Source organism: Oratosquilla oratoria, chromosome 19, assembly GCF_046742065.1.
Source record: "Oratosquilla oratoria isolate Oo_2021 chromosome 19, ASM4674206v1, whole genome shotgun sequence".
NCBI lineage: Eukaryota > Metazoa > Arthropoda > Malacostraca > Stomatopoda > Squillidae > Oratosquilla > Oratosquilla oratoria.
This window is the reverse complement of record NC_134795.1, coordinates 21,404,253-21,427,648: the sequence shown is the minus strand read 5'-3', so window position 1 is coordinate 21,427,648 and position 23,396 is coordinate 21,404,253. Positions and strand designations below refer to the sequence as shown.

The following is a 23,396-nucleotide window of genomic DNA, read 5'->3' as shown; positions in this document are numbered from 1 at the left end:
AAAGCGATTCTTGAATCTGTGGCTACATGGAGACCTGTTGACCACCCGACGAAGAACCTTTGTGACGGCGCTCCTTCATTAGAGAACCAGAGCGAGATCACACACACTCGAGGACGGGAAGGCCTCGAGATCGAGGACAAACAAGGGTGAAGTAGGACTCCAAGGAGATCTCGCAGAACGACCAACGTCTCTGACCCTGGTTTTAAGTCGATTCCTCGTTAGGAGGGTGGTGGTGGGGAGGATGAGGAGGTTGGGGGGAGGGGAGGGGAGGGGAGGAGGAAGAGATGGGGAGAGGAGGAAGCGTGGGAAAGTTGTCTTGTTTAAGGAAGAATTTGACAATAACGCAGAAAATGGAAGTGGGAAGTCTCGTTGTTATAAGCTCGCTTATGAATGTATTAAGGCTGCTTCCATTAGTTCCGGCTCTGTGCGTGCGCGCGCATGTGCGTGTGCGTGCGTGCGTGCGTGTGCGTGTGTGTTTGTGTGTATGTGTGTGTGTGTATGTATGAGTAGGTGTGTATACGCGCGCGCGCGCGCGCGTGTGTGTGTGTGTGTGTGTGTGTGTGTGTGTGTGTGTGTGTGTTTACCTAGTTGTATTTTACGGAACGAGAGCTATGCTCGTAGTAACCCGTTTTCGTATCTCTCCACATCCAGTTTGTTAAAACTCTCCAACTCGAAATATTACTGTGTGTGCGTGTGTGTGTGTGTGTGTGTGTGTGTGTGTGTGTGTGTGTGTGTGTGTGTGTGTGTGTGTGTGTGTGTGCGTGTATACATGTACGGTACATATACAGTAAATGCAGATGCCTTAATCTGGGTTTATTCCAGACTAGTTTCGTTGATCAATTTTCTCAAAAATCTTATCTGCGAATCTAATCAGGAATAAACTCAGACAAGATTCCTGTGCTTCCTGTTAAAAATGACTTCAACGTGTCAACACATATCAACATATGTATGTATGTATGCAGGTATATATGTATGCAGGTATGTATGTATGTATGTATGCATGTATGTACTGTATGTATGTGTGTACGTATGTATATGTATGTACTGTATATGTATGTACTGTATATGTATGTACTGTATGTGTATGTATCTGTATGTACTGTATGTACTGTATGTGTATGTATCTGTATGTATATGTATGTACTGTATGTGTATGTATGTATATGAGCGTATATGTGCATATTGTATATGTATGCAAGAATGCGATTCATCACGGTCTTGGATCATATGCTGGACTTGTTACCGACAGCTATTACCTTCCCGGATGAGAGCTCAGGGCTCATTATATATGGCTCGATCTATGGGTAATATCGTGACCTTACACACACACACACACACACACACACACACACACACACACACACGCAAACACACACACACACAAACACACACACACACACGCAAACACACACACACACACGCAAACACACACACACACGCAAACACACACACACACACACACACATACAAAACTCCTTGCTCACAATAGTTGGAGTACCGGCTCGCAGTGCAGCGTTGCTGAATTTTTCACTCTGGGCAAGGCTCGAACCCGGATCGCTGAACTAGCGCTCGAGCTCCGTACCACTACACCATCGAGCCGTGTATGCCTATGCATGTGTACGTCTATGTATGGGTACATGTATGTGGGCATGTACGTGTATAAGTGTACGTATACACACGTCCGTGTACATATATGTACGAGTATTCACGATGTTGTGCAATGACACGCATTCAAACACTTTGTCAAGATCCATAAAGAGGGGATAAACAGGCACCCAACCCCGGACGGGCACGGGAGGGGAATGTCCGGTCTCCCCTCACCCAATGAAGTGAATTTCCCCTCATAGACAGAATGTGAGTAAAAAAAAGAAGACAGGAATGCTATGAGGTAATAGATAGGGGAGTGGCACTGTCATTCAAAGCTCGGGGGAGGTAGAGTGCCAAGAGGGGGGGGGAGCGAAGTGTTGCCACATGCGAATGACAGTGCCAAGAAGAGACGGCTCCAGTAACTCGAGTAGGCAATGACGGTGCCAAGGTCAACGGCAACAAAATGGAAGTGTATTAAGGTTTGCGGCCCACTAGGCTAGCATGCTACTTGCTTTCGCTACTTCGTTTGAGTAGAAAGGACTTTGTTGATCTTTTTTTTTTCGAATTTCTAAATGTCAAATTACTCTTGCGTCATGTAGTGAGACGCTGAATGACGAAGAGAAGTTAGACCTAGAATACGAATGTTAGACACATTGTTGAGATGTTCTTACGGAAGTCTAAAATGCTGTTTCTACTCATATGAAGTAGCAAAAGCAAGTAGCATGCTACCCTAGTGTGCCGCCACCTACAGACTAGAGGAAGTTCCTACGTAACATGCACAGTCTCTTCCGTATCTGGCGTTGCCTGTCCTTCCCCTCAGGTTGTTACTGTCGTGCCGAAGGTCTGACCCCGGCATTTGGGAAGGACTTCAAAGGAAACACCATTTGGCACCGTCATCTATAAGAGCAATGACAAGTTCGAGTTCACAAGAGGTAGTTAGAAGTAGTTAGTTGGAGTTAGCTAGTGGGGGCAGAAATGGGACGGAAGGAGGTGGAGATGTGGAGGCGGGTGGTGGACGGGAGGGAGAGGAGGAGGAGGTGGCACTGAACGCAATGGTCATGAATGGAGGGCCACAACAGCTCGGGGTAAGAAGGGCGTAAGCGACATGACGACGCATCTGGCGCCGTCAAATTAATTGTGTACTTGGTCGGATACGTGCATCTGTTATCGTTGAACTTGTTTGCGAGGGAAGCGTGGGTCGTGTTCACACGTGACTCGGAGAATGGGTACGGCCATTATGGGCGTTACGCGTTTGGGGCGGGTGTCAGAAGGAAAGATTAGTTTATGGGATACTGTTGATGAGGTCCCTTCCTCCCACGACACTACATGGCACGAAATGGCACGAAATTGCACGACACAGAGGACCCAAGCGCACTACTGTCGCATTTTGTCAGTCAGGCAAAAAAAAAAAAAAAAAAAAAAAAAAAAAAAAAAGTGAATGAATAAAAACAATAAGGCATATAAACAAATATATATATATATATATATATATATATATATATATATATATACATATAAAATGAAGCTAGAATGAAATGCCTTATGGGTTAATGACTGTATAGCTTTAATGCAGTCAATACTGCGATTACTTTGACACCTATACGGATCAGAGTCACACAGCGTTGTTCAATGACAGGAGATTCATCACATAAAAACGAACGTATACAATTGATTCTCCTGCCCCAGATTAATGCCACAATCCTTCAACAATTTTTCGTATCTCTCTTCGATTCTTCCTCATCGGAGAGTTTGATGAAAAAAGCAAGACAGAAGAGTTTTTATCGGCGTCAAAAAAAAAAAAAAAAAAAAAAAAAAAACGACGCAGAGAAAGAAATTGTTTTCAAAAATAAAATCAAAACCAATTAAAGAGTAATACGAGATATTCAATTGACATAAGCAAATGAACGTAGACGAAAATAAACAATAAAAGATACAATCTACTTAATAAATGTGTGCAAGAACACAAACACAAGAGCACACACACACACACACACACACACACACAAAGTAGATAAAAATAAACATATATATAAATACATCAGTCTAAGTTCGTGTGGTGAGCGAACCTATTCGGGAAGACGATGAACGTTAATTGAAACGCCAGAAAATTTCGCTCAGTACAGTGGAGCTTACCGTAGCAAAATGGGGTTACTTCGTTTAAGTAGAAACGACTTCGGTTACAATATTCTAGACTTCCGTAAGAACATCTCAACAATGTGCGTCTAACATTCGTATTCTAGGTTTAACATCTCTTAGTTCGTCATTCAGCTTCTCACTGTGTCATTTGACATTTGGAAATTTGAAAAGCAAAAGATGGTAGCTGAAGTCGTTTTTACTCAAACGAAGTAGCAGAAGTAAGTAGCATGCTAGTGAGAAATGCTTAGTGTGCCGCCACCTTTAGGCAACCTCGAGGAAGCCTCCGGATTGCTTGTGCACTCCTCCAGACAATTGCAAATGACCCAACATATATATATATATGATCACATGAAGAACTGTCACCCCAGAACATGAAGAGTCGTCACCCCATGAGATCCCACCTGAAGAACTGTCACCCCAATACGCCGAATATCTCCAGTGGAATAAAGATTAGGTTAGGTTAGGTTGATTAAGGGTTATGCTTATTGTTATCAACTTACACAACCGAAGAATCGTAAACCCAGGATGGCCCACAAAAAGAATTGTCACCCTAGGATAGCCCACAGGAAAAAATGTCACTTTGTCGAAGTCTGGGGTGATGATTCACCAAGTGATCATATATATATATATATATACAGTATATATATATATATATATATATGTATATATATATATTATATAATATATATATATATATACAGTATATATATGTGTGTGTGTGTGTGTGTGTGTGTGTGTGTGTGTGTGTGTGTGTGTGTGTGTGTGTGCGTGTGTGTGTGTGAGGTTGGTAGACTTACCAGTGTGGGAGAATAAATTGATGACGTCACTGCCTACAACCAAGCTAAAAAAAAATCCCTTTTTCTTATCAATATTAGCGTATTCAAAATGTCTCATTTTTTTAATATTACTACAAAAGTTATCCTTGTTTACCTAAATTAAGTTAGTTAAGATTAAGTTAGGTTATTTAGCTTTATTTGCAGGTTATAATAAAATAATGCAAGGATAAATTCTATAATATTCTAAAAATGTTGGGTTAGGTTATTCTGACAAGATCCAATTCCTTTATTTGATGTTCTTGCGCGCGCGTGCGTGTGTGTCTCTGTGGGTGTGTCTGTGTGCGTATGTGCGTGCGTGCGTGCGTGCGTGTGTGTGTGTGTGTGTGTGTGTGTGTGTGTGTAATTCACCATGGTCTTGGATCACGTGTTGGACTCGTGTGCGTGTGTGTGTGCGTGTGTGTGTGTGTGTATTCACTTGGTCTTTGGATCACGTGTTGGACTCGTGATCGACAGCTATTTCCCTCCTTGAAGAGAGCTCAGAGCTCGTAGGTCCAATCTATGGGTAATGCTATGTGTGTGTGTGTGTGTGTGTGTGTGTGTGTGTGTGTGTGTGTGTGTGTGTGCGAGTGTACGTGCGTACATTTATGTGCGGATGTATGCGTGTACAGGTGCATGAGTAGATGCATGTGTATGTGCAACGTAAAAATAGATTACCTTAAAACTTGTACACACAAAACAATTACATATCCCCATTAGATGAAATCGTACGTGTCGTTTAAATTTCACATGACGTGAACTATCCCTATTACCCACTAATTAGCGACAATTAGAAGAATCATAGCATCACAAAGAAAACCTACATACGAGATCTCCAGGCTTCATAGAAAACGAACAAAGGGGTTATCAGCCTGAACTATTTTCCCTCCAACCTCCGATTTATCGGCGATAACGCTCACCTCCAGGACTTCTTCTGCCGTAAAATCACTAAATGGGGGGGGGCGGAGAGGGGGGGTCGCCGAATTTATGAAGCGGCTTTGCTGTGTCTTGCGACTGCTTCTGACCCAGGGCAGTGGACAGGATGCAGGAATCCGTCATCCAGGAGGTGCCAAGATAAGAGGAAGGGAGGAGGGTGGAGGGGAGTGGAATATATAGGAAATGGAATGGGTGGGAGTGATTGCTATGCCTTTTTCTTTTAGGCTACCCCCGTGTAGGGGGAAAAAGCCTTTGGTATATGTATGTATGTATGTATGTGTGTATGTAAAATCACTGTAGCAAACTATTTTGTTTTCTCAACAAAAAATACATAGATTGCCATTTGATATTATGCTGGAGGAAGACCATATTTCTTCAGAATATTATATTCATTTCCGAAAGCTGCGGACTACAAATTTGCTCCAGCTGTCGGAGGAAAAATTGCCCAGTGTGATAACGGCTTCAGGACGCTCTTACGCTCCACCGGAAACTAGGAATGATATAAACAAAGTTACTGGTGGAAACAACGCCACAATACCACAATACTAATAATAAAAAAAGATGAAAACATTCTGTACCTAGTAATGCTTTCCCTATTTCCTTTAAGGCCATGTTATTCTATTGTTATCAAAGTGTTAAAAGTATAAAACATTCTATTCGTATTTAAAATCTACAAAATCTACAAAAAGTGTGAAAAATGAAATATTCTATTCGTATAAAATTATACATACATATACCAAAGGCTTTTTTTCCCTTACACGGAAGGCAGCAAAAAAAAAAGGGGGGGCACAGAAACCACTTCCACCCATTCCATCCCTGTCTCACTCCACTCCCCTCCACCCTCTTCCCTCCCTCCCATCTTGGCACCTCCTGGATGACGGGTCATCCCTACATCTTGTCCACTGCCCTGGGTCAGAAGCAGTGTCGCAATTATATAATCAACAAACACGAATAGACTCAGAAACTACAGTATTGGTTAAACATTTTCACTAATATTTATTTATTAGTTCTGGGCGCCGGCAGGCGATTTTATTCAGCCAAGGGAGGAATTGGACAAATTTAGGTTTAAGGAAATGGACAAGTGGTTGATCTACAGAATGGTTAACGAAATGAATAGGCTTAGTAACCATGTAGTGAGCGATGAAACTACTGGTTGTTTTAAGAAAAAGTTAAGACAACTTTATGGATGGTGATGACAGGTGGTAATGGACATGGAACTACCTAGTATAGGCCTTATGGTCTCCTGCACTCTCCTCAAATTCATATGTTCTTATGTAATTATCTTATCGACTCTTGAATGTAAATGTCTGGGAGTAATTTTAGATGAATGGAAAATATAAATATGGATGTTGGTAACTGAGGGCGCTGGATGCCTGAGAGGTAATCCATGGCGGGAGGGAATGTTTTGCGTTCTAGCCCCGCCCCCTTTACCTCCCTCCCTCCCTCCCTCCACCCAAAAGGACGGAAATCACCTTACAGAGGACTTCCTTTCTCCTTCGTTTACTATATATATATACATAAATTTATATATATATATATATATATATATATACATACTGTATATATATATATATATATATATATATATATATATATATATATATATACATATATATATATATATATATATATATATATATATATACGTATATATACATACATATGACACGACGTAAGACAAACAAGTTACCTGAACACAACCACCTAAACAGTTCTGAAGACAATTTAATCCCATTCAAAACAACAACAAAATTAAAAATTCTGAACTCAAAAGGATTAAACTTAAACAACAACAATAACCACCAACACCACTACCAACAACAACACAACAGAGTAAACACCAAAGGCGTCATCTCGAGTAACTCACACCAAGTCCTTTTTACCCGTTACTACACTTTCCCCTAAACGTGGATGAAGCCTTTTCAGTGTCGACTAGACCTTAGTTTCTTGTACCATATAGACCACGTGCCTACTAGAACACTTCTAATAAGGTTACAGTAGAATGAAATAAAATAAAATAAAATATAATAAAATAAAATAAGATAAATTGTAATGAAAAATAAATAAAATAAAATAGAAATAAATAAAATAAAATAAAAAATAAAATGAAAAATAAATGAAAAATTGAAAAAATAAAATAATAAATTAAATAAAATAAAAAATAAATGAATTGAAATATAAATAAATGAAATAAAAATGAAATATAACAAAAATAAATTAAATAAAACAAAAAATAAAATAAAATAAAAATAAATGAAATAAAAATCAAATAAAGAAGATACAATCAAATAAGAAATAAGTAAAATAAAATAAAATAAAAAATAAATAAAATAAAATGAATAAAATCAACAAAAGATAAAATAAAACAAGATAAAATAAATAAACATACGAAAACCGTTTCGAAGAAATGAAAGTTGTTAACCTATATTTCTATCGAAGACTGCTTCTTGCGTTCTTCCAATCACGAACAACACGAAACCTGCATGGACGACCACTACACATCGACACTGTCGACGAACTTTTCATCTACGCTGTACGCACACAACCTCTGTACATACGCCCTAAGGTCCACCTGTAGGGATTCCACAGGTCACGTGGCCTTCCATGCTTCCGTTCATAAACAAAGGTAAATCCAAAGTCATTGTACTGGACCGAGACAGGTAGACCAGATTTCTCAAGTGGGAATATGCTACACAGCAACCGAATCTATGCTAGCTTGGCAAATGATAACGCAAAATCTTCTCATATTACGTTTGGTTTCTGTAATGTATTTTATAAATATAGCATAAGTTTACGGAAAATATGTTAATTTTAGCATAATTATGCTAAATCTGGTCACACTGGTTGAGAGACGTGGCTTATTAATGACGTCATGTCGTCGCTTTGGCCGAGACCGAAATCTCATGTAAACATGTGCGCAAGCATACGAACGCACGCACGCACACACACACATGTACACATACGTATACACACACACACGCTAACTCGCATGATTAAAGACACGTTTTACCACTACATACCCGCGTGTACGCATAATTCTGGTTCACACGCACATACCCGCATACGTACATGATCAAGTGTCTCCACGCACACATGCACGCACACACGCGTACTCAAGCACGTAAGTACGTACACACATAGGCGCGCGCGCGCACACACACACACCCACACCATTTACTAATGTACTTTGTTCCTCTGCTGTATTTCTAATTTACTTAATTCCATTTGTTCCACAATATGTTAACAACAAAAACAACATCAATAACAATAATACTCATTTGTGTGAAGTGCTTTGAATTAATTCCTGTCTATAACGGCGGTGATCAAGGAACGCTTATTGTGGGAAATGATCTCGTCTTGTTAAGTTAAATTGGAGACATTTCTTTCGTTTGCCTTTCGTGTTTCGTGACAGTTAATTAGATCAGCGTTTCCCTTTCCCGACCCTAGTACCAGTGTAGTCAGGTCTAGGCAGTGTAGCACGTCCTGGACTTTGGTTATCTGATCACTAGGAGGATAAAGGAAAGTAACGTACTGCCATATATTCAGCAGTTCCCAGCACCTCCATGAAATTGATTTCAGCACCCCAGGTTAAAAAAAAAAAAAAAAAGGCTGAAGTAAATTACTTTATGCTGACGTCTCTCGATTTTTCAAAACCTCTTAAATTTTTCTAAATAAGTTATGGTTTCTTTCTTTACCCTTTTCCCCCAAAAGTTATATTAACTTTCTTTACACATGTTCAAAAATAATTTTTCTTTCCAAAATTTGCTCTGTCTACCAAAGCGACCCATTAATGATACAATATGCTAATCACCCAGCAAGTGATTTGTGGACATTCTATAAAATTTCTTCCCCGATTGCCTCCTATGGGATCAACAAGAGACCGTAGCCGGTTCCTCAGGGGTTATGGGTCTTCTCCAAAAGACAACAGATCACAGACCGATTCACTGATCTTACTATTCTATTCTGTTACGAGACGAATGTTGAGTGTACTTGATAGAATTACTGATATCATAATGAAGCTAAATGAATAAGCTTACAACAGGGAAGTCATTCATATCCATAACAGGATTTTGGATTTTTGTTATGGATATTTCCAGATACTATCGATTATTTTTTTTTTTTTTTTTTTTTTTTGGGGGGGGGGTTCCTCCCCATCAATGAAGGTGAAGGTAGGTGGGGTGCGCGCGCGCGCTCGCGTGTGTATGTGTGTGTGTGTGTGTGAAGGGTAACTCGCCACCTTCTCTTCCTCCTTCAAACTACGATCTACTATACCAGGGGTTCTGTCTCTTTTGTATCATGAATCCTGTTCTTATGCCTTACTGTTCCTTAGACTCCTGGAGACCACTTCAACGTTGAATAGAATCGTCAGGGATATTGGAGTTACCTCTAGTTTTTGATTTGTGGCCCCACTGTGAAGTCCTTCAGGATCCTTGGACCCCAGATTGAGAACCTTTGTATTAAACACAGCTCCCTCTTTCCCCTTTCGACCCCTGCTCTCTCTTAACTACTTTTTATCATAAACGTCAACAGATATACATAAATATCCACTCAAGGTACTGAAGACCAGGTGAAAATGCGGCAGGTTTCATTCCAGATATGCTATTCTCTCCGTGGGAATAACGGTGGGTAATTATGATAACAGTTCTCTGGATTACAATGTTTGATCATTCTGATACATCAGCAAGCGTGTGCCTCGAAATACGCTCGTCAACAATGCAACTTCTGATGTACAATTAACGTACAGACACACGTTCTTACGCGTATACGTACACACACACACACACATACACACGTCTAAACGAAAATCTATCCATTCATTGTACCTTGGGTTACATTACCTGGTAACTTTTAGTAGGCGTGTTTGTTTACATCGTAAATTTGCGACACGAGACCAATTCGTATTACATAGTTACGATGTAAACACAAATCCTTGTTACCAGGTACTCTGAACCTTGCAAATATAGTCTACTTTTCACCAAATTGATCAAACTGTGTCAACGATCTCACATTAAACCGTATATCATGCTAACCAATGCGTGACAATAATGAAAAATACCATGGTCACGGTGGTTACTAAGAACAGAAAGCCCCGGTCACGCTATCACGACATAAGCGAGTTCGTTTGAGTAGAAACGACTTCGTTTACAATTTTTTTTTTTTTCGATTTTTCAAATGTCATATTACTTTTGCGTCGTATGGTGAGGAGCTGAATGACTAACTAAGAGAAGTTAAACCTATACGAATATTAAACACATTGTTGAACTGTCCCTATTGAAGTCTAGAATACTGTAGGCGAAGTCGTCCTGAAGCTTTTCAAATTAATATTTAACGAGAATCGTGATAGTGTGACTGGGGCTTAAGAAAGTATGCTGCATGTACTAAAATATGTACAAGTCATCTCACATGTCACAGAGATTAGAATGTAAACATCATCGTACTTCATCTAGAATGATGTACTAATGTACTAAAACAATCCAGCCGTAAACTTGCAAGTAGTACATTATTAAAAAATAAAATACTATGTAAACGTGTACACAATGACCCCACGCAGACTACTACAATCGCGCACTATAGTACTTAAGTACTATAGTACTTCAGTTACTTTAAGAAATTCGTTCACATTGCGATGCACAATACAATACGGGCGCACCTGATCCCTGGGTGCTACGGCACAATACGAGGAGCCTCCTGTCCAATTGAAGGCTGACCAATGAATTCCTTCCTCGCGCGTGCAGTCTAGGCACAACTCGTCGACTGCGCAACTCGTTGACTGTGCTACTCGTCGGCAGGGCAACACGTCGACAGAGCAACCCGTCGACTGTGCAATTCAACAACAGCACAACCCGTCGACTGTGCAATTCAACAGCAGCACAACCCGTCGACTGTGCAATTCGACAACAGCACAACCCGTCGACTGTGCAATTCGACAACAGCACAACCCGTCGACTGTGCAATTCGACAACAGCACAACCCGTCGACTGTGCAATTCGACAACAGCACAACCCGTCGACTGTGCAATTCGACAACAGCACAACCCGTCGACTGTGCAATTCGACAACAGAGCAACCCGTCGACTGTGCAATTCGACAACAGCACAACCCGTCGACTGTGCAATTCGACAACAGCACAACCCGTCGACTGTGCAATTCGACAACAGCACAACCCGTCGACTGTGCAATTCGACAACAGCACAACCCGTCGACTGTGCAATTCAACAACAGCACAACTCGTCGACGACCCTCTACACGCCTGCACAGGTTGTCGACTGGTCTATCGTCCACAGCGAGTATGTGTATGTGTGTACAGATGCGTGTGTATGTCATTTGTGTGTAGGTGTGTATGTGTGTGTGTGTGTGTGTGTGTGTGTGTGCCATTTGTGTGTAGGTGTGTGTGTTTAATCTATCGTTTTGGATCATGTGCTAGACGCTTGATCGACAGCTATTACCCTCCCAGGCGAGAGAACACGTGTGTTGTCCGGATGCAACTTAGTGTTCAGCCTTAGGCGGGGATCGAACTCAGGACCATTTAGCAGGCAGAGTCGGTACCAATATATTAGCAAGACTATCTACGTGAAGTGCTGTGGTGGAGTCTACTCGCGGTCTTTGATCACATGCTGAACTTGTAATCATTTGATCGATAGCTATCATACTCGCAGATATGAACCCAGGACCTCGTACAGCCTGACTTATGGGTAATGCTGTCCTTTGTATTTTCTCGATTTTTTCAATATTCTTCATTTTGCAAAGAGACTACACCATCATCCGGGTGGCCGCAAAGTTGTAATCCAGGCGGAGTACAACAAAGCAAACAAACAACAAACAAGCAAGCAAACAAACAAACACACACACACACACACACGTGTGCATATTCTAGCCTGGGGCGGAAGGAAAAAAAGTCACTCCCGTCTCGCTTACACAATTGTCGATTAGTCTGTCGGATAATAAATGATCTATGATCAACACTTCTAGGTCCCTCTATCTTGTTTGCGTCTCATTTCCAGTTAAATTAAGCATAAAATTAAAGGCGTTTTTGCCCATTTTCTATACTTTCCTTTTTTTGGCCTTTGAGTTCCTTCTCTACTTTTGCCTTCGATCATATATTCTGTATATACCTTTTTGTAATAATCTACGATCTTCATATCTTATTCTCTTGAACTTTGCATCTTCTGCAAACGCCTCGTTGCAGTTTGCTGTGCCTTCCGTCATGTCGCTTATGTAAATCAAGAACATTACGGGCGTTACTACCCTTGTGAGACCGCTTCTCATTCTGTTTATCCTGACATATCCTTTACCATCGTCATCCTGTACCCGTCTTTCGGAAAATCCATTCCAAGAGATTTCCTTCGAGTCCTCCGGTAAGTTCCAATCTTCATCGTAGTCTTTTGTGGAGTACTTTACCAAAGGTTTTCTCCAGGTCTAAGTACACAAAATGATCCTTCTTTTTTTGCATCACCTCGACCACATTATCTAGTTTTGAAACCACATTTCTTCCCAAAATGTTAACCCTTTTATTGTGTTTGTCCCATCTGTCTTTCACATTCCTCTCACGTAGTTTAGTTATCATGCTGGTCAAACATTGTCTATAGATCAGGGGTTCTCTTTATTTCCTCCTGTGTGAATTGGTACCACATTAGCCGTTCTCCGATCCTAATGAACACATAGGTTGGAAATCTTGTCCGCAAGTTGTTGCCTGTATTCTTTTAGCATTCAGTTTCAGGTTCTGAAGTTTTCCTCATGTCCAATGCTTCCAGTAGTTTACACATTTTCTTCAAATCCATTTTGTATCTTTTAACCTAACATTCCTATTTCTCGTTTTTCTCCACAAAGTGATTTTCCTTAGTGAAAGCTCAAAGTGTTGATTTTTTAGTCTGAATTAATGCACCTTCATCGACCTCTTCATCAAATTTGACTTAGAGATTCCTCCTCTTTGTCTTAGTTTACTGATGACAGTCCTGTAGAACAGATTAGATTCACCAAACAATTTACGGATTTTTTTTTTCAAAGATATTTTTTCTCTTTTTCGGATTATTGTGTATTTGTTTCTTTTTCCTTCTTCCTTTGTCGTCGGACTCTTGGGTTCACACTGGTACCAAAAGAAGATATCATAACTGTCAATGATAAAAACCTCGACATCAGGGGCACGCAAAGCTCCCCTTCCCAGACCCTTCGCCTTTCGCCCCCCCTCCCCCTCCCCTTCCCCTCTCGTTGGTGCACGTGTATCTAGGCGGGCTTGCGCATGTGCTTTGTTGACGGCGGGGGCACCATCGCAATTGCAGGTGTAATTGGGAATCCATTGATGCCATTATTGCCGCGGTTGGTCTCAATTGACCTCATCAGTGCCATTAATGTGGCCCTCCCGACCCGTGCCACCAACCTGGACCACAAGAGTGGCAGGCAGTGCCAACTCTGTCTCGTTCCTGCCTTTCTTGAACCACGTGAATGGCAAAAAGGAGATTTAAGAAAACCGGCAGAATAGAAAGACGTCTTAGGTACCTTATTTTATACTCTCTGGAAAGACAGAGTTCGGGGGTGATCTAATAAAGGTATTCAAATGGATCAAAGGTTTTAACAACGATGATGCAGGCAAGGTCATCATATTAAGACAACAGGACAGGACTCGTAGTTATGGGTTTGAAATGGACAAATTTAGTTGAAAGAATGAAACAGAGCGTTTAACGAATGGCATAGCCTTAGTAACCATGTATTGAACGCTGAAACAGCTGCTTGTTCTGAAAGAAGATTAGGTAACTTTATGGATTGGGATAGCAGGTGGTAAGGGACATGTAACTGCCTAGTGTAGGCCTTATGGTCTCTTGGCAGTCTCCTCCATTCTTATGTTCTTAATCAAGAAAAGCAGCAAAATGGAAGGATGGTGCAAAACAATCAATTTCAATTTCTAATATCCTTCTAGCTTGATGCGCTTCCTATATTTTTTCCTTTTATATCCTTACGACACCCCGCCCCCTCTCACACACACACTATCTTTGGTGCGACAAAATACCAACAACACAGTTATGATGGTACAGTTGACATCAATTCCGCGTGGTCTACCAACTTTTTATCTACGATGTAGATGATGTAGGGAGGAAGGCGCAAAATGAATAGACTGAGGATTGAACAGACTACTAGTATTATATAAACCTTCAGCATACTTTGCATCATATTCATTATACTCTATTCGGTGAACACAAAGGTATCTACTGAAAGTGCTCTTCACGGTTCATCAACATAATCAAGCAATGTGGCATATGGTCCGTACTAAACAAACAGGATAAACACGAGGAAATGTAGCCAACTGTACTCCTTGGGAAGGAAGGAAAGGGGGATTCTTTTCCGGGTTGAACTAACTGAGGAATACGCTGACGAGACCAATTGAAGATGCAACCGGTGTTGGCTACAGCCAATCAGAGCCAAGGCAAAAGAGTCTGCCCTCTGGGCCGACGGTTGGTTGGCCAGCGTCTCCAGCTGACAAACTTACGTAAACATAGGTCATTCTGCACAATTTGTAAAAAAAAAAAAAAAAAAAAAAAAAAAAAATAATATATATATATATATATATATATATAATAATAATAATAATAATGATTATACTAAAAATAAGATAAAATAAATGAACAAATAAATAGATAATGTCTCAATTTTAACCCTTTATCGCGCCCTCCACGACTTTTTTCATTTTATTATGGTTGCCTCCGCCTCGTTCCCTCTGTAACGGAAACGTTAAGCAACAAGGAACACCACTAGACCAGAACAGTTTCAGGACTCGAACTTTTTTTCTTTAATAGTTAACTATCACTATTCACATCTCGTTTCTTTTGTCTTCACCATTAGACTTCGTACTCTCATTTAATCCACAAGACGTACGTCAGAGAGAATCATCTCCCTCCTCGTCTTTAAAAACCCGTCATCCCCTTCAGCTTCATCTGGAGGTGCAGCCCCGAGGGGCTGGCATTCGCTCTCTTAGCTAGACCCAAGACATTCATCAACTTCGTCTGTATTCCTCTTTACCCAAGGAATCTGACAACCGGCGACTGATCTCTTGCCCCAGCTACCTGCGACAGAAACTACAGCCCCAAATAGTCTTCACAATAGGGACCATTGCCGGCTCTCTGGGGGCTGCGGGTGGTTCGAACTCTCGTTAGGAGTTACCATTATTTGGAAACCTGACGACTCGCCATGGACTTAATGGTCTCCTCTCTTGTGAATTATGTAAAAGAGGTCATAAAGTTATACGAAGTAATTATGTGAGGCGATCTCGAGTTATTTTTTGGGGGGTTTTATTAGATACATGATAAAAGCTCCCGATGCAAATGATGGTGATCAGTTTGGCGTTGGAGATAATGGGGGTGATAATGACTGCCAAAGTGATGGTGTTGGTGGAGATGGAACTGGTGGTGGTGGAGTTGGAACTGGTGATGGAGTTGGAGTGGTGGAGGAGTTGGAGTGGTGGAGTTGGAGTGGTGGAGTTGGAGTGGTGGTGGAGTTGGAGTAGTGGTGGAGTTGGAGTAGTGGTGGAGTTGGAGTGATGGTGGAGTTGGAGTGGTGGTGGAGTTGGAGTGGTGGTGGAGTTGGAGTGGTGGTGGAGTTGGAGTGGTGGTGGAGTTGGAGTGGTGGTGGAGTTGGAGCTGGAATTGGTGGAGCTGGAATTGGAGGTGATGGTGGAATTGGTGGTGGTGGGTCTAGTGGTTGTGGTGGCTGGTGGGTCTAGTGGTGGACCTGGAGCTGGTGGAGGATCTGGAATTGGTGGTGGTGGATCTGGTGGATCTGGAATTGGTGGTGGTGTATCTGGTGGATCTGGAATTGGTGGTGTATCTGGTGGATCTGGAACTGGTGGTGGTTGGTCTGGAATTGGTGTGGAGTTGATGGTGAATCTGGAGGTGGTGGTGGATCTGGTGGTAGTGGATCTGGTGGTGGTGGATCTGGTGGTGGAGTTGGTGGAATTGGTTTTGCTGGAGGCCATGTTGCAATTACCACTGTTCTTGTTCATGCTGACGTCCTTGTTTCATTGCTGGCATTATTATGCTGTTGATGTTGATGTTGATGATGATGATGATGGATGATGATGACTGTAGTGGTGGAAGTGGTGTTAAGGCAGTAGTGGTGTAAATGGAGGTAATGGTGTCAGCGGAAGTGGTGGCAATGACGTCAGTGGTGTAAGTGGAAGGTGTGGTAGTGGAGGTAGACGTGGTGGTGGAGGGTGGAAGGGGAGGTGATGGGAACTGGAAATATTGGTGTCAGTTGCGGAACTCAAGGTGGTGGTGGAAGTGGAGTTGGTGGGGAAAGGGGTGGAGGGGAAAGGGGGGAGGGGAAAGGGGTGGAGGGGAAAGGGGGGAGGGGAAAGGGGGGAGGGGAAAGGGGGAGGGGAAAGGGGAGGGGAAAGGGGGAGGGAAAAGAGGGGAGGGAAAGGGGGGAGGGGAAAGGGGGAGGGGAAAGGGGGAAGGGGAGGGGAAAGGGGGAAGGGGAGGGGAAAGGGGGAAGGGGAGGGGAAAGGGGGAGGGGAAAGGGGGTGGGGGAAAGGGGGAGGGGAAAGGGGGAGGGAAGGGGAGGGGAAAGGGGAAATGGGGAGGGGAAATGGGGAAGGGGGAGGGGAAATGGGGAAGGGGGGAGGGGAAATGGGGAAGGGGGGAGGGGAAAGTGGGGAGGTTAAAGGGGGTGGGGAAAGGGTGGAGGGGAAAGGGGGGAAATGGGGGAAGGGGGAAATGGGGGAAGGGGGGAAATGGGGGAAGGGGGAAATGGGGGAAGGGGGAGTGGGGAAAGGGGCGAGGGGAAAGGGGGAAGGAGAAAGGGGAAAGGGGTGGAGTGGGGAGAGGGATGGAGTGGGGAACATAAGAACATAAGAATGAAGGAGACTGCAAGAGACCATAAGGCCTACACTAGGCAGAACTCAAGGTGGTGGTGGAAGTGGAGTTGGTGGTACCGGGGAGGGGGTGGGGGGAAGGTTACTATCACGATTACCCCTCTGGCAACAGTAGTTACCACAATTACCACTGTGGTAAGCTTGGTTACCAGGCAAACCCAATATAGCAAGAGTAGTTGACATGACAACTACCTTGGCAAGAGTAGTTAGGAGGACAACGCTGACTGTAACAGGAATGCTACGGAGTAGTTACTACATGGACTACTGCGGGAAGAATAGTTACCACTGTAGCAAGAGTAGTTACCACAATAACTACTGTGACAAGAGTAATTACCACAAGAACTACTGTGACAAGAGTAGCTACTATGACGATTGGGTGCCACAATAACTACTATAGCAAGAGTTGTTACCAAAAGAACTACTGTGACAAGAGTAACTACTATGACAAGAGTAGGTACCACAATAACTACTATATCAAGAGTAGTTACCACAAGAACTACTGTGGCTAAAATAGTTTCCACGAGAACTACTGTGACAAGAGTAGCTACTATGACAAGAGTAGGCACCACAATAACTACTATATCAAGAGTAGTTACCATAAGAGCTACTGTGGCTAAAGTAGTTTCCACAAGAACTATTGTGACAAGAGTAACTACTATGACAAGAGTAGGCACCACAGTAACTACTATAGTAAGAGTAGTTACCACAAGAACTACTAAACCAAGAGAAATTACCACAAGAACTACTGTGGCAAGAGTAGTTACCAAAAGAACTACTGTGATAAGAGTAATTATCACAAGAACTACTGTGGCAGTAGTAGCTACCACAGGAACTACTATAGCAGTAGTAGTTACCACAAGAACTACTGTGGCAAAAGAAGTTACCACAAGAACTACTGTACCAAGAGTAGTTACACAGAGAACTACCGTAGCAAGACTAGTTACAAAGAGATCCCTGTAGGGATAGACCGGGAATCCTGCAGTGAGCTCAAGGCTAAACAGTTAAAATAGACCAAAGAGTCAAGTACCATCACATCCACAGTACCAAGGGCACAGGTTGACAAGAAGAGCAAATGAGGAAGAGACAGAAAAGACCTTTTCCCTCCTCGACGTCTGACCTCCTTCAGTGTCTGTGAGTTCTTGGCAACAAGAAATTCTGAAGAGGTTCCGCAATTTGTCACAACAGAAGTCTGTATGTCAGTCTCTCTCTCTCTCTCTCTCTCTGTGTGTGCCCCTCTCTCTCTCTCTCTCTCTCTCTGTGTTCCTCTCTCTATCTGTGTCCTTCTCTTTCTCTTTGTATTCCTCTCCTCTCTGTTCCTCTTCTTCTCTTTATGTGTTCCTCTCTTTCTCTCTTTGCTCTCTCTCTCTCTGTTCCTCTCCTGCGTGTGTGTCCTTCTCCCTCTCTCTCTTTGCAATTATATATACAATGAAACCCCTCAAATGTCAATATCCCTCATATATTCGTTATTTTTCACCAAACGATTTTATTCAGCGAAAGATTCTTTCATGCATACCTCGATTAACCCGTTTACTGTATTCTAAGACTTTAGTCGTTTGTTCTAGTTGCCGTAATACGATTTTATTCAGCCGAGGGAAACCCACTATGTGCCAAAAGGGGTGAAAGAACATCTTTAGGGTGAACAAGACAGTCAGTGATGACCGTTGCCGGCCATCAGGGGGCTGCGGATATTTAGTCTGAAACTTGAGGCAATAACGGTTGCTATCAATCGTAAGGATTTAAAAAAAATATCAATTTGACCACAAAGTTGACAGCTCTCGAGAAATGAAGAAAAAGAGCAGAAAAAAGAGGAGAAAGTTTTGCAAAATCACGTACATTAAAGTATCCAAATCAGTAACTTCCTTAGGTCAGATTAGGTCAAGTTACGTTTAGTCGCCCTGGTTTAGTTACGTCAGGTCAAGTTCGGTTACAACCTGATTAAGTGACATTAGGTTAAACTGGGTTAGATAATCTAGGTTACGTCATCTTTGATTTATTAGATAAATTCAAATTCGATTAGATTTGGATAGAGGCAATTTGCAGCCTTCCGTATCCAGTAACACTTGTAACAAACATTCATCTCACCTGTGTCCCCGAACAGACAGACAATCACGATGAGCATACAAGCCTTCATGTCTAGCCTCTTCTTTCCGCTAATAATAAGATAATAACAATATAAAAAAGTTTCCAGACACTACGAAAGTACAGTACAACGCGACACCATCCAACTCAGCAGAGGCATGACACTATCCCGGGCAAAGTTCTCGAGGATGGAACCAACAGGTCCAGAATGTCCGACACTCACTACGTCTATCGTATGACTGACTCGCTCGCTCGCTGGCAGCCTAGCTGGCCTTCCACCGCTACTCCCACCCATCCTCCTCCTCCTCCTCCGCCTCCAATTTCAATTCGCCCTCGCTCTTCTTCCTCCTCCTATTTTTTTTTTTGGGGGGTCGCCATCTTAATAGTTCATTACCTCTTCCTCACCATCTTTCTTCGACTATTTTCTTTGCGCTGTTATTGTGTCTATTCAGGCCCAAGGACGGATTCTCGACATGTGGTGGTCATTCAAGGCGGACGTGGGATAGGTACCTCTCCCCACCACTCGTCTTCAGATCGCCAACACTCTCATCTCCATCTCAGGGTGCAGCCCCATAGACAGGCACTCGGTTTCTGGGCCGCGTCCAATATTGTGAGGCAATCCTCGAAGCAACCCAATGAAGTAATGTCGTCATCTTTAAGGATTTTTTTTTCTCTTATTTTCAGAGAAAAGCCTAATCTCCAGCCTCTGCAATGTGTCCCCCGTATTCATATGCATATGCACGCACAGGACTTACATATTACACGTATCTTTTTTCTAATCGCCAGCACTTCTTCCTTTGCAAGTGTGAATACACACACACACACACACACACACACACATATATATATGTATATATATATATACATATATGAATACATACATACATACATACACGCATACATATATTATATATATATATACATATACACATACACACACACATATATATATATATGCATATATATATATACATAGACATACACACATATATATATATATAATATATATATATACATATATGTACATATATATATATATATATATATATATATGTGTGTGTGTGTGTGTGTGTGTGTGTGTGTATGACTATTTAATCATGCGGAATAAATAAGTTCCAACATCTAATTCTCCCCAATCCGCTGACTGGCACTCCACGCTCTGTACGTATATACGAGATGTGTGCGCACCGGGAGACCCGTCGTAGCTGGGACTTGTTCCACAAAATGAATAAACTCTGATTTGGTATTTGGGTCCCCCGATTTGCCTCCTACTCCAATTGCTGAAACCCAGATTGAGAGTCTGCAGGCCCCCCCCCCCCCCAAAAAAAAATGAAGTCCCAAAAATCATTGAATAATCACTGCACCCAATCTAGTAAGGTCACTATCATGGAAAAATAATATTATCGAAAAACACTTATTATATAATGCTCTTTAAACGATAAGACACCCCTCTTTCAAATTTCCCTTCACTAACTACCTAAGCCCCACTATTGCTGTATAAAATCGCCTAGTATCAGCCAGATTAGAATAATAAATCATTAAAGTCAAGCGTCTTGCGACACTGCTTCTGACCCAGGGTAGTGGACAAGATGCAGGGTTGACCCGTCATCCAGGAGGTGCCAAGATAAAGGGGAGGGAAGAGGGTGGAGGGGAGTGGAGTATGTAGGGGATGGAATGGATGGGAGTGGTTTCTGTGCCTTTGTCTTTTGGCTAACTCCCGTGTAAGGGGGGGAAGCCTTTGGTATATGTATGTATGTATGTATGCATGCATGTATGTACGTATGTATGTATCTATGCATGTATGTATGCAACTCCTTCGGTGGATCTCCTCTCAACTGAACAAAACTGTCCCAAGCTAGCCAGAACAAACTTTGTAAAGGGAGACACAGGAATGACCTGGTTATACCAAGTAGCCCCATATTGTTAACAGGGTGTCCGCGATCCCACGGAATCCGCCTGCTGTCCTCGGGCCTGGCAATACATTTCTTCTGCAAGAAGGTTCGTCGATTTGCTGCCTGTGTAGTATGAGTGTAGGGCCGTCGTTGTGTCCGATAGAAAATACAAGTATACTGAAGCTGATGAAGACGGGAAGATCTTGCGCCTCACTGCGGAGACTAGTTACCGGCTCCAGGGCCACGTTTCCGAAGCGAAACGAGTTTCAATGGGCTTTAGCAAATGGGCGATAGGGAGATAACTCTAAGACGTCCCTCTTACAGGACCACAACGTGCAGGATGCCATTATAGGTCTACATGGAGGAGGAGGAGGAGGAAGATGGGAGGAATCAATGGGGTGAGGGGTGAAGTGGAGGGTGTGGATGATGGGGAGGGTTGTGTGGAGAGGAGGGAGTGGGTGAGGAGTGGGGGAGTCCAGTGGAACGAAAGGAGGTATTATGAGCGTTGGAGTTGATGGACACTGTATGAGAGATGGAAATGGAAATGGAGGTGGTATTCTAGAGAGGAGACGGATTGAATAGGGATCTGTTTGAAGGGGAATTGTCGAGGAGGTGGTAGTGGTGGTAGTGGTGGTGGAAGCAGTGATGATCGTGGTGGTAATAGTGATGGTAATCGTGGTAGTGATGGTGGTGGTGATGGTGGTGGTGGTAACGTCTAGGTTAGAGACGGATCGGGTGCTGGGTTGTGGATGCGATGGTGGTAGCAGAGGTGGTGATGGTTGTGATGTTGAAAGTGCAGGGGAGATGATGGTGGTGAAGAGGATAAAAAAAATGGATATATACACATGTAACATTTATCCTACCAAAAAACACTAAGCATATGAATAGAAACAGCTGGTGCCACTTGGGATGATAGAGCAACTACTCCATGGTACATAATAACAACAATTGTAACAATAACATTATTATTATTATTTTTATGATTATTATTATCAATAATAATAATAATAATGGTGATAAATATATTAACAATAATGATGAGAATAACAATAATGATAATAGTAATAACAATAATGATAAAAATAGATGATAATGATAATATCCACTGATACGCCAACAAAGTTTCTGACTCACTTTCTCATCTTATCTAAATTTTGACAAAAAATTAAATAAATTAGATTAGATATAAATATAAAAACAGATTTAACAAAGCTACTCTCCAGTTGGGTTTACCATATATCACTGTTTTCAGGTATCCAAGGGGCAGATTTCCTACCAATCATAAAGCTACGTTTACACTAGTCAACGGAATGGTTGGATTCCAAACTTTCCGTTGGATTTGATCCTTAAGCTTAATTTTACGTTAGGAGGCGTTTGGCTGCGGCCGACTTCGTCACCTTTGCCCTACGTACTCCGGCAGCCAGTGCAAGTGGCAGTTACTGATATTCCCTAGCGTTTCAAACACATAGTGCACAGGTGACGGCGTCACATGAAATTGGGACTCATAATTTGAGATTAATTACCATCATAACCACCACCACTAATACCACAATCACTACCATCATCCCCACAACCACCACCTTCACCACCACCACCACAATTATCACAACCACCACCACTACTGTGATGTCCTAGAATTCGCTGCTCGATTCCCAGTGATTACCTCTTAATCTCCGGTCACACTATCACGACTCAAGTGAGTTCGTTTAAGTAAAAACGACTTCGTCTACAATTTCTTATGTTTCGAATCTCCAAATGTCATACTACCTTTGCGTCATAAGTTGAGAAGGTAAATGACGAACTACGAGAAGTTAAATCTATATGAATATTAGACACATTCTTGAGTTGTCCTTATTGAAGTCTAGAATACTGTAAGCGAAGGCGTCCTTCAACTTTTCAAATTCACATTTGACGAGAATCGTGATAGCGTGATTGGGGTCTTACAAGCCCGTAGGTCAAAAGGTGTTACAGGTGAGCGCTTGTTGTCGTAATCTCCTTTGTTCTTGGTTGGAATTACCGGGAGACAAGACATCCTGTTAAGACGACTCCGCTGCCCTAGATATACGCCAAGAAGTTCACTTGTACGTTTGTCTTCAAT

General features: G+C 42.2%; 1 protein-coding gene across 2 annotated transcripts in view; it reads right to left on the bottom strand.

The window, feature by feature from the left end:
* The window catches only part of LOC143035781 (xaa-Pro aminopeptidase 1-like), a 267,060-nt gene extending 247,408 nt beyond the window's left edge, over positions 1–19,652 (bottom strand). For both annotated transcript variants that reach the window (XM_076202731.1, XM_076202732.1), the window contains exon 1: positions 19,410–19,652. In XM_076202731.1, the coding sequence (XP_076058846.1) occupies positions 19,410–19,458 (49 nt within the window). In that variant the 5' untranslated portion in view covers positions 19,459–19,652. The remainder of the gene's footprint in view (positions 1–19,409) is intronic.
* Between the last annotated feature and the right edge of the window lie 3,744 nt (positions 19,653–23,396).